A 12,353-nucleotide genomic window follows, 5' to 3' on the forward strand; every position below is an offset into this window, starting at 1 on the left:
AAAAAAAACCTTTCTTCTTAATTATAAGATCCTTTACAAAAAATTGTTTGTTTCTATATACAAATTTTTAGATGTGTTTATTATTATTTTTCCAAATATATTCCTCCTTAATATTAATACTAATTTGTCTTGAAATATAGTAAGTAACTTAAATGTATCTATACACAAATGATAGTTTAGTAATAGTCACACACCAACTTTTCTTATCACCTGTGATTTTTGTTGATAGATATACTAAAGGATGAAGGGAGTATCAACTTATATTAGTTCGATGTTGGTTTTTCGAATTTATTCCACTAAAAGGCTTTGATCAATGACAGTCACAATATACAAGCACATATAACCGCAGTAAAGTGGCATTGGTTAATCTATGCAACTCGCATGAAGACTCATCAGGTGTCTTTTGAACCCTATCTCTATCACGTAAAGTAACTTCAGAGTATGAAATTAATGCCCTCTTTCATTGTTTGCAATTTGCATGAAAGAAGCCACTAACACAAAAAAAAAAAAAAAATGCATTCATAAACATACAGACACAAAGACCAAGGGGCATCATGATTGATCACACAAGCTTTTCTCAAAACTACATCAATGAATTCTCCCAAAAGATATGTTGTGTAGGTATACACAAATAATAATGACAACATCAAATAGTAACCTATAATGAATAGAGCAAATGTACAACAGAAAAGAATCAGACACTATTATGTACACATGCACGTCCCGTTGAACTACTTGATCCGAAGATATTCATCTTCATTCTTCCACCTTCGCCACATTTTATATTTTCAATTAACTTTCCGTCTCTTCATCCTGTAAAATCACGGTTAAAAGAGAATATTTTACTTTAAGTGATATTTTACCCTTCTCCACATAAAGTCTTGCCCCTGACACAACCCAGTAGCCAGGCAAATCTTGTGGTCCTCTAGTCATTTCTGTTGTGTCAACAAACTTCAGAAGTTTAGGTGCCTGCGCAGGCACAGGAGGTCCTCCAGGGTATAAAGCAGAGTTCACATTTACGTCCGATGGTTGTGGTGGCGGAAGCTTTTGTGGACCTGAAAACCGAGTGCTGATAAAAGTTGAGATCATTCCAGATTTTTGGGTCAAGCCAGGAGAACCATCCCATTCAGGCGCTCTCACACGGGTTGCATCGGCAACTTTACAGAAATGAAGTCTTAAGAAGAGAACTTTCTTCAGACCAGTTTCTCCCACTTCAAAGTGAGCACCAGTCACAACAGCATTGTCATCGTAGGATTCAACAGGAGCCGTGCAAATATGAGAGAAACTCTTCCACTGGACCTTTTCATAATATTTACGTTCTGAAGAGGCATCTGATACATTTCGATTAGTCTCGTCCTTCAGTTGGAATGTCTTAGGGAGGGAGGAGAGGTGCTGTAAATGGATCGCCAAACAATTACTTTTCTTTCCTTCCAAATACAACCGAAGGCCTGTTACAGGCTTCATTCCTACAACGACCTATAAGAAGTTTGAGATCAGTCCATATAATTCTCCTCATTTGTAAGTTTGCAACATACACAAGATCTAATAATGCACTATTTTGAATGACTAAATAAAGAAAATAAGAATCCTAATTGCCTTCATCAATACAACAACTACTGTGTATTGACAAACAAAATTTATGTCATAAACAATAAACAACTCCTGACAATTTTATTGGTCATCAAAACTCGGGGTTATTGGGTAAAGATGTATATGTGATGCAAGGTGAAACGAAAACATAAAATACAGTCACTAAAATTGACTGTTTTATATGAAAATAGAAGCTTTGTTCTGAAATTTGCCTATCTTAGTACAGAAAGACGTGAAAATGATTAATGAGACAATCACAGGGCTCTTGTGTGACGGAGCATGCTAGGAATAAAACTTATTGATGTGACTGACTGTCTTATCACAACCGTTTAAGCTTTTGAATTAGTTGGTTTATGACAGAGCCAAAGATAAAAACAAGCAATTGGATAAAAAAAAATTCCATATAGAGAGAGCAGCATTACCGGTGATGTGTTTACATAGAGCTTAGGACCCATGAAACTGAACTGTAAAGATGAAGAACTCTGCGACTTCTTCCTATCAGGACCAAGGGCAAGCTCACCAAATACAGGGGCCCATTGCCTTGGAAGCTGAAACTCCAAAAATTGATGCAGCTCTTCAATTGCTGGTTTATCTGCAGTTAGAAGGTACAGTGAATAATGTTTTTATTTTACATGACATTTCTTTTTAAACTCGTGCAAGCACTGAGAAGAATTACAATTATAGCATTTATTTTAAAGACTGCTTTCAATAACCTAGAAAACTACATCCACAACAGTATTTGTTTCTCATAACGATGTTAAACAAATTTTCATAAAATAGATGAGACAATATAAGAAATCTTCCATAAAAGAATAATGGCGAATATATTACGAACATAATCAGCATAAACCTCGTTTCCATTTTCTCACCACTGTCAAACTACCCAAAGGAGTGGAGGGGTGAAGTTTAAACTTATTGATGCACTATCATTTTAACTTAAAAATTATAGAATAACAGGAATTGCACGTGTTGTAAAGAATGTATGTTTACTATTATTAGTAGTAATTGTGTGGGACCCTTTAACAACACGGACATAATTTTTCAGTGGAATGTTGGTAACAATGATGTTCCATAGCATAACAGTCGAATTGATGTCGGTTGCATTTTATACAATGTTACTACACCAAGAAACCACAAGTTTCTCTAACAAACCAAGAGAACAGTGTATCTAGCAGTTAACTTCAAAAAATCTATACATCTGCGGTATTAGTGATTCCATAGGCTTTGAAACGAAATGTTAAATAAGTAAATGACCAAAGGAGTTGTGCTTAGTTGCTTACATCGTAAATAGAGATTTATGGCATGAGTTAAATATCCACTCCCATTTATTCCACCAAGTAGAGATGTAATTGGTATGAATGACATTGATATTACATCAGGTTGAGACAAAACAGTTTGGCACCACTCATTGTGGCTGAGATTTTGTTTCCCATTTCCACCTTTCCTCTTGCACATAAACTTTATATCCTGCACCTAGAATGTTTAACGAGAAGGGGGTAAATAGCAAGAACATTTGTTGTGTTTTTCTTTAGTAAGTAAAATAATTAGAGATTAATGGAGCTTTAATAACAATTGATTAAGCAGAAAAGTCTTTATGGCAACAGAAAACCCAGTAACTTTACAAAAACAAAGCACAACAAACAACTCTAGTAACATTCAGCTGTCTTCCTGTTGCACAGCAATTTAAATTCTAGAAAAAACTGATAAAAAGGAAATAGGCAATGTGAAAACCAGCATAGGTGACAAGAAGGATCATGTAGTTGTCATAAAGTTCAATTTTGGAAACAAATATTTACCTCTGTTTCACGGTAGGATTGAGCTTGAATGTCCAGGAATCCTAGTCCATTGTCCCTCATAAACTGAGGGGAAAAGAGAGGAAATAAGTTATGCTGGCTATTAGCATAGGGTAATGTAATTTTTGTTTAGAAAAAAAATAAAATAAATGTAATACGTAGAATAGCTTTACCAGAAATATACGGGGATTGACCCATATATCCCACATTAAGGTCCTTTGGATTCACTCTAATATTTTTCACATAAGTATTCAGATTTCATAGAAAAATTTGACACTTACATTGTTGCTCCCAATTTTAAAAAATTAAATGAAGAACGTGAAACGAAACTCCATAAATTCCTTCCTGTCCTACCATCTACAATGTAAGGGATTAAAATACAAGATTCCTTTAACTTCTAACATGATATAGAATGCTAAAGAGAAATATCCCCAAATAAATATTGATATCTACATTTCAGAGATCTTTTTATTGAAGACCAGGGATTATCTTGTTATCTTATATTCGACACACCCTAAAATCAACAAACACATTCTTGTTTTGATTGATTCCATAGTTCATCTGCCAGTATTCAGAAAAGTTACAACAAAAACTTTCTTTTCATGAAAGATTGTTGGCTAAGGCTGTAGAAAATATTAGATGCACTCAAAGTATGTTTATTTTAATGAAAGAGTGCTCCTTTTATAGGAGAGAGTATACAAACTCAACTCCTTAAATCAAAGAGAATAAAAGAAAAAAGAACCGGAAAAGCTTTAAACCTTTTCTTTCGAATTAAATGTCCCATCGTTAGCGTTATTTTGTCCAGCCTGGCCCCTGAATAGTTCGTCTGCCATGTCCTTCAATTTTTTCTGTACATCAGAAGGTTGGAGAGGAGATGAATATTGCTGCTTTGCATAAATTATATCGGTTCCCCCTATTTTCACCCCAACTACAGCATGGGTTCCATATTTCTCAATGAACCTGAAAAGATCGTCTAGAAGTTAGATGTGTATCAATACTTGTTTCATTTATACGAGAAATGGTGTGGAATCTACTGTGATGTAAACAACAAAAAAATTCAAGGCTCTTCCTGGTTGAGAGCGGGAGTGAGACCTTTCATAAAGGGTCTGCAAATGGTAGCAGAACACTGATTGACGTCGGAAGGGTGTAATAACATAAACTTGTCGAACTCTTTTCTCACTGTTATTAGTTTTCAGAACACTTTTTTTTTTTTTTTTGACAAAGTTTTCAGAACACTTATTGAACACATTAGCTTTAGAGTACATTATGCGCGAAACCTCTAGTTTTGCATGTCCTAAATATTCTCTTGACAGAAATACCATCTCATAAGTTCATAACACATAAGGAAATGAAGCGTGAGCCTCTGACTGCAGTCCTAGTGAGCAGCGATTAAAAATAGCTAAGCATAAAGCAAGAGGGGAGGGGAGGAGAACTATTTTGCTGAGTTTGCAAAGTACCTTGCCAGTGCAGCGGGATCCCAAGACGAAGGAACAGCTCGTTTGACATGATCACTGAGAACTACGTGCGTTTTATCAAGTGCTATGTTGTAGAGTGTGATTGAGACACCGTCAAAAGCAAGGCTCTTGGTATTTGCAGCATCTCTTTGCCAAACTCCTGAAAACTGAAACGCAGAATTGAAATGTCCCGTCGGAATCTTACCAGACAGTGACACCTCCTGGTTGAACTGCTCCGACATCTATAAGGTAAAACAAAACAAGAGACATATACGCCTAGTTAGTCATACAAACAATTACTACTACTCTTCAATACTAAAACAATAATATCAACAATACACATGCCAAAGAATTCCATTTCACCAGAATAATTATTTTAGTTCTTAAAACTGTAAAACAATTTGGTCATGAAATTAACGAAACCCTGAAATAATCATGCAATTAAGAATCTTATATAATTTTTTTTTGGAATCCAGCCCAAGTATCGACTAATTTGAGGATCAATCTCACCGTCCATTTGCAGGAAGCACAATTGAAGCCAGAGCAAAGCCTTGTAAGGACTGGCCCAACATGGGAATTGTTGGCACATGCAGGATTCGGACCCGAGACCTAGAGAGGAGCACACTTCTAGGCCGCAAGCCTACGCCACAAGGCCAAACCTTAGGGTTTAAAAATCTTATATCATATTAGATCATTTAGTCCATTTGGGTTGGTCAATTTAGTTATGAAATTGTGTTGAATAACTAGTACTATCATAAACCTTTTTAATTACAGAAATCATTAACGACCAAATTGCCTAAACCTCTCTTATTTTGGAAACTATAAATTTTTTTTTTTTTTTACATGGGAAACTAAATTGGTATTAACTCTAAAATTGGTAAGTTAAATTAAAAATTTCTAGAATCCAACAGAGAAAAACACAACAATTTAGTTACCAAGACCCACATAATAAACTTGAGCTAAAACCAAAAAAAAAGAAGAAACTTTATTATTTATAGTTAAGAAAGATAAAAAAAAAGAAAAAAAGAAAGAAAAGCAAGGACCTGCTGAAAAGAAAGAACATCAGAACACAATCTCATACGGTCGCCTTTATCACAATTGATAGATTTGGGAACATTGGGAATCGAAACACGGCCAGGAAGCTCAACAGTACGAAGGTTGTCGTGGTCAATAGCAATCAATTTGGAATCATATTTGCAGAATTTGAGTCTTAGATCGTTGGTGAGATCGTAACCTAATCCAACGGATTTAATCACATCTTCAACAGACAACACCTTCTTCTTACTTGACATCTTCTTCTTCTTCTTCTTCAAAAATCGTTCATCAACTAAGTAAGAAGTAGTTTATTTATGAAAGCAAAAACCAAAGTGAAAAGAGAAGAAAGCGTCTAGGATGTTTGGTTGTTTTGGTTTGTCAATAGTCAAAGAAATGCTGCAGAGAGCACCAGTGGTCTATTATTGTATGTATTTCTTATTAAAACATGCTGTAATGTTTGTTTTTTGTAATTCTAATACTGACCGGTCAAACCAGTCACGTTTTCCTACTTTTTTTTTTTTTTCAAACCATTTTTCTACTTTTTATTTTGGAAAACGGATATCAAGAATGATTTTATAAGAAAGATCCAAGAATGACATGACACAATAATCACCTTTAGATTTCAGTTTCGTTTATTAATCTTTCATAAAAAAAAAATACATAACACCCACCATCCCATGATTTCCGGCTGGCTGAGATTTTATTGGCTAACATTAATTTCAAGACTATTTTTTGATAAAATCTAAGGGTGATTATTCTGCCATGTCATTCTTGAAATTTTTTTGATAAAATATTTCTTGATATATAACATTGCTCTTTTATTTTATTACAAAAGTATTCATTTATTTCCCCTAACAAAGTCAAAGTCAATACCATTAGACCAATCCAACTGGGTTATATTCATTTGAATAGTGTAGTTCACATATATTGTTAATTAAGTTTAATAGATGATTACATTATTTATATTTGTTCAGATTTAGATGTTCTTCTCCTCTATTTTTCTTACTCGTCTAACTTAGAAATTTGTTACTAAAAGGTGATTAAGATGGTTTAAGGTTGAATTTAGATGGATGTGCTTTGACTAATCCAGAGATAGTAGACTTCGGTGGTCTAATGCGGTATTATGACGGGGCTTTTAAATTTGGTTTCTATAGTGTATATGGTGGTGGTGGTGATAAAACGATCTAATGTTGAGATTCATGTCCTCCTTATTGGTCTCATTTTGTGTTGGCAAACTGATTTTTGAAAGATCATATGTTACTTTGATCCTCTTTAAGTGATGCAATTAGTAATTAAAAACACTCACTATTTTCATCTTTATGCTAATATGTCGGTGATTATTAGAGATTACATAAAAAATGTTGAAATGTGTTACACTTCATCATATCTTTTGCAAGGGAAATGCTTGTGGAGACACATTTGTAATGTTGGGAGTTAAGTATTTATCCTTTAATTACGACTCATGGGCCGCCTCCTTGTCTTCAACGGCCCTATTAGCTTACATTAAAAATGGGAGGATTGCTTTTTAGGCCCCCTCAATATCTCTTTAGGCCCCCTAAAAATTCAAAAATAACCTTTATAAGACTTCCGGTAGATAAATACCGGTAGTTCATTTTAACTTTTCTCATTCTGCACCTCCGGTATGTACATACCGAAGGCACATTTTCAAACTGCTGGAATTACCAAATTGAAAACATTCACAGTATTTTTTGTACACTTAGACCTTTTGCAATTGCAACCTCTTTTGTGTCTTAGGTCCATTGGCATCATCAGTACTTGTTTTCTTCCTATATAGAGCAATGCAATATTTGGTAAAACTAGCAAACATGTAAAGAATAAAAATTATGACCTATGAGAAAGATCATGATAACTAAATTTTTCATGGAGGTGCTAGAATGGTTGAATTCCTCAGCATTTGCAGGGTTTACTTTCCTCTTATAAGGTGCGTTTGCCGGATATACGTCGATGGTTTCTGTCAAGATAAGAGACTCGGAAGTGAAAGAATCTGCAACTACTGAAGCATCAGTTTCATGGCTCTCATTCCTAGTATCAATAAAAGATTGACCAATGACCATCCATATTGAACGGAGTTAAGGATCTTGTCACGTTTTCCACTATATGCAAACTTATAGAAGATTTGGACCCCGGTAAACAATCTGATAATTTCATACATGTAGTTGAAAATGTGCCTTCGGTATGTACATACCGGAGGTGCAAAATGAGAAAAATTAAAATGAACTATCGGTATTTATCTACCGGAAGTCGTATAAAGGTTATTTTTGTATTTTTAGGGGGCCTAAAGAGATATTGAGGGGGCCTAAAAAGCAATCCTCTAAAAATGGCAGGTAACTACTCAAGTCCAAATCCAACAATATGGGTATTTATCTTGTCCATCATTGATATTTTTTTGCAGGTATCCATTATTCTTTGGTCCAATTGTCATCACTAATTTACACTTCATTCAACATATTCTTTTAATTGATGTAAATATCAGAGTTTGAACTCCATACACCGATTTATTCACTTTAAATATAAATTCCTAGTCGTTAAAAAAATGTATATTTTTTTAAATTCTTCTAATTTTTTCAATCATAGTCCTATAATTATTATAGTAACCGATATATGCTTTGAATGGAATTTTAAATATATTTTGATATTCAACATGTGAAAATACTATATAGTAGGAAGGATCTATCCGTGGGGATGGTAGGTAACGCTACAGTACTCCTGTGTCTCTAGAGAAAGTCAAAGTTTGAGAGGGGAGGGCGGCTGTTAATGGCTCTATGTCACATGCCACAATTGCAAATTCATACAAATACATTTTTAATGGTTCCCTCTGGCTGTTAAAAATTAGTTGGACGTTAAATAAGTTAATTTTTGGATATAAAGTTAGCATACCTCAGTTGGTAAGAACGATACATAAAATATGTAAGGTTTGAGGTTCGAATTCTGGACACCACCAAAAAATTAATGCTTGAATACACATTTGATCGTCCAATTTTTGTTTACGGTAATATTTATCTTAAATTAGAATATTGATATTCGGGAAACTATGTGTGAACTTATATTGATGGATTAAATGGGGTTCAACATTTTTATTTAAAAATAAATGCCAAATGAACAAAAAAAATGAATAAACCATCCAACCAAACTCAAGTCAAGATACAAGTCAACACCTAGTCATTGAATTGTTCCTCCATCCTATGCTATGCTATGCAATGATTCTCTCTTCAAGTTTTCTTGATCACCTTCAAACTGTGTAATAATTTATGGATCCATCACAAAGAGTTTCACGTTTTGAAGCAGCTCAGAAAGCAATAAACTCAATTGGATTGGGTTTTGACATAACACTGGATATCAACTTTGACAATTGTAAGAGTATTGGTTCACCTTTGATCTTCATCAATAATCAACAACACTGCCGTCATTTGGAGCTTCCTGGTGGTGTTACAATTCCAAATGTTTCAAACTCTGTCAAATGTGTCAGAGGAGAATCTATTAGAATCCATTCAGATGTTCTCACCTTGCACCAGGTATATATATATGTTTCTTTTGACATAAGGTGTATATACTATGTTAAACACTTTTCTATATTCATTAACCATCCATTGAACGTAACTAATCACATACTTGATTGGCGTTAACCATCTAAATTGTTGTCGATTTTTGTTTTAGAATTTGCATATCAAAATATTATCTCCGATTATGTTTTGAATATGTTAAGCACTTGGATTAAAACTTTTTAAGACCAAGTTTATGTGTTGTTTTAGATGTTGCAGCACTTCAACCATGAAATGCGTCTTGTAGGAGACACTGCATCTGGTCATTTTTGTGCTTCATTTGGGTTATCTGGTCGATGTATCAAAGACTTGGCTTCTATTAAGTCTCTCGCTTATGATGGTTGGTTCATCAAACGCTATGCTGTAGAATTAGAAAACTATCATGGTGAACTCCATGATCATGTCAAAGAAGCTGTGCCATCATCATGGGACCCTGAGGCCTTGGCAAGGTTAGAACTTAGAACCCTTGAACTGCATAGTGTAATTAAGTGTGGACTCTTAACTTAATCACACCCCAAATTTCTATCTTAATATTCCAAAGATTTGGACATGCATTGCTCTATAACTAAATTTTTGTAAGTTCTTCTCTATGATGCAAATTGAACTGTGATGGATGGCATTAGTTAAATTATTGACTAATCATAAAATAATTTGTACCGATTCATACAAGGTTCATAGAACGTTTTGGAACTCATGTGATAGTCGGGGTGAGCATGGGAGGGAAGGATGTGTTTTATGTTAGACAAGAAGATACATCAGATATCAGTGATCCAACTAGTATCCAAAAACTTTTGAAGGAAACAGCTAGCATGAAGTTCATGGATTCTGCCGATAATCAGCGCTCAGCTTCTGAAGACTTAAGTAACAAAAAAGAGGTAACACACCACATTTTTATTATGGCATTCCTTTAGGACCATACTACCTTTGACCATCTTATTTTGCAATGAAATTATTCAATTTTGAATAAACAGATGCATCATCCATTAAAAAAAATATTTCATTGGGGTTGCAGAATCTTTTTATGGTACATAAAAGAAAGGGTGGAAGCAGTAAAACAATGTATCATAGTGAATGGTTGGATACTATTGACCAACAACCCGATGTCATATCGATGCATCTTCTTCCTCTGACATCACTTTTGTTGAATATCCGTGGAAATGGATTTATGAGCCATGCTATAAATCTCTACCTTCGCTGTAAGTAATTATTTGAGTTTCTTTGTTGCACAAGTATGCGACAGAAATGTAAATATGTGTTCTTTTGATCATACCTAATTTTAAGAAAGTGATATAAAAAATGTAGCAGATTATGTCTAGAAAAATGGTATACCATTAACTATTATTCCAGTAAACATCTCAGAATCGAATATAAATATATAATACGCTCATTATGAAACTGATTTTGCTGAATCTGCAATAACCTGTGATAACTGAAACAGACAAACCTCCAATTGAGGACCTCCATCAATTTTTCGAGTTTCAGCTACCAAGACAATGGGCCCCTATACTTAGTGAGATACGTCTTGGTTCTTACTGGAAGCATCAAATGAATACCTGGCTAAGGTTTAGTATCTTGGGTCCTAAGCTTTACATAAATACAATTCCAGTAAGTCTTCCCTCTTGCATTTTTAATGTGCATTTTGCGAGTTGGTGTTTCCCATTCTATCAATGTGCCAGTAAACTACGAATCTCTGAATATTGGCTCTTTTTTTCATCTTCTGATGGAAGGTAGATGTTGGTAATAGACCAGTAATTGGCCTGAGATTACAATTGGAAGGGAGAAGAAGCAACCGGTTGGCCATTCACCTTCAGCATCTGACTTCTTTACCAAAGTCCTTACCACTCGCAGACAACGCAAATGCCTATTTGTCTTGTGACTCCTATAGCTGCAATTTCCATAAGAAAGTGAAATGGAGCTGCTTTTCATATGTTTGTACCGCACCGGTTGAATCGGATGACAGTCTTTCCATTGTCACAGGAGCCCAGTTGCAAGTTGAAAAGAAGTGTCTCCTTTTACGGCTGCGCTTCTCCAAAGTTATCGGTGCCACCCTTCAGAAACCACCTGAGTGGGATCAATCCTCCAATCTTGGCGGTTTCAGCAGCAAGTCCACGGGCGTCTTAGCTTTTATTCCAAAAGAGGGAAAGAGGGGTCATCCAAAACCGGGTGATGTGACCATTGGTTCTACTACATATTCTGCTGCACTACCTGCACCAGTGCGTACACCTAAGCTTCAAAAGTATGTGGACATAACGGAAATGATGAGAGGGCCCGAAGACACTCCAGGATACTGGGTTGTGTCTGGTGCAAGGCTTTCTGCACAGAATGGGAAAATATATCTCCTTGTTAAGTATTCACTATTGAACTTTGTTATGCAGTGTGAAACGAAAGCTTCATAGCAGTGGTTTAATGCTCAGTTGAACTCACTTTCAACTTTGTTGGATGTCTCATTTTATGCAGAGGATACCTCGGTTGAACTTTGTTGTGATGCTATGTGCCAAAAGTTGCATTAGTTTAGTGTATGTGAAACATAATTTTGAATAAACAAGATTTATATACAGTATTGATTTGGTTAAAGATTATGTTAGAATTGAAGTGATTATGTGTGGATGTTTTTACTCTAAAAACAAGTTTCATGTAAAACTTACCTAAATAAAGTTGCATTTGTTTAGTATTGATTTGCCTCGTTTAGTTTCTTAATTTAATTCCTTTACTCATAGAAAAATAAAAAACGATATCGTCTAATGAAAGGGAAATTAAGTTTGCTATATTTGAACGCAATAAAATTTCACAGAAGTTCCCTTAAAAATAAAAATAACTCATAGAAGTTGTCTTCGTAAACATAGCTCAATTGGGTTGGTTGGCAGGGAGGTTGTGTATGTATGATTAGGGTTTGAATGTTGGATTTCTCACTCATTCATGTG

General features: G+C 34.8%; 2 protein-coding genes across 3 annotated transcripts; one reads left to right on the forward strand and one right to left on the reverse strand.

Annotated features, from left to right (window-relative positions):
* Window positions 1–505: 505 nt before the first annotated feature.
* LOC11438589 (MACPF domain-containing protein At4g24290) lies at window positions 506–6,294 on the reverse strand. Of its 2 annotated transcripts, none has more exons than XM_003630343.3 (7): window positions 5,881–6,294; window positions 4,841–5,079; window positions 4,142–4,343; window positions 3,387–3,449; window positions 2,871–3,063; window positions 2,013–2,182; window positions 506–1,476 (listed from the first exon to the last, which is right to left on the reverse strand). In XM_003630343.3, the coding sequence occupies exons 1-7, from the start codon at window positions 6,127–6,129 to the stop codon at window positions 793–795; spliced, it is 1,800 nt and encodes a 599-aa protein (XP_003630391.1). In that variant the 5' UTR covers window positions 6,130–6,294; the 3' UTR covers window positions 506–792. The 2 variants fall into 2 exon arrangements, with proteins under 2 accessions (XP_003630391.1, XP_013446917.1); XM_013591463.3 differs by lacking the exon at window positions 5,881–6,294 and adding an exon at window positions 5,348–5,708.
* A 2,697-nt stretch (window positions 6,295–8,991) lies between these two features.
* LOC11439016 (MACPF domain-containing protein At4g24290) lies at window positions 8,992–12,103 on the forward strand. Its single transcript, XM_003630345.4, has 6 exons — window positions 8,992–9,405; window positions 9,643–9,881; window positions 10,103–10,307; window positions 10,445–10,628; window positions 10,871–11,037; window positions 11,160–12,103. The coding sequence occupies exons 1-6, from the start codon at window positions 9,142–9,144 to the stop codon at window positions 11,826–11,828; spliced, it is 1,728 nt and encodes a 575-aa protein (XP_003630393.1). The 5' UTR covers window positions 8,992–9,141; the 3' UTR covers window positions 11,829–12,103.
* The last annotated feature ends 250 nt before the right edge of the window (window positions 12,104–12,353 follow it).

The sequence above is a fragment of the Medicago truncatula genome, chromosome 8 (genome assembly GCF_003473485.1).
Source record: "Medicago truncatula cultivar Jemalong A17 chromosome 8, MtrunA17r5.0-ANR, whole genome shotgun sequence".
NCBI classification, from domain to species: Eukaryota; Viridiplantae; Streptophyta; class Magnoliopsida; order Fabales; family Fabaceae; genus Medicago; species Medicago truncatula.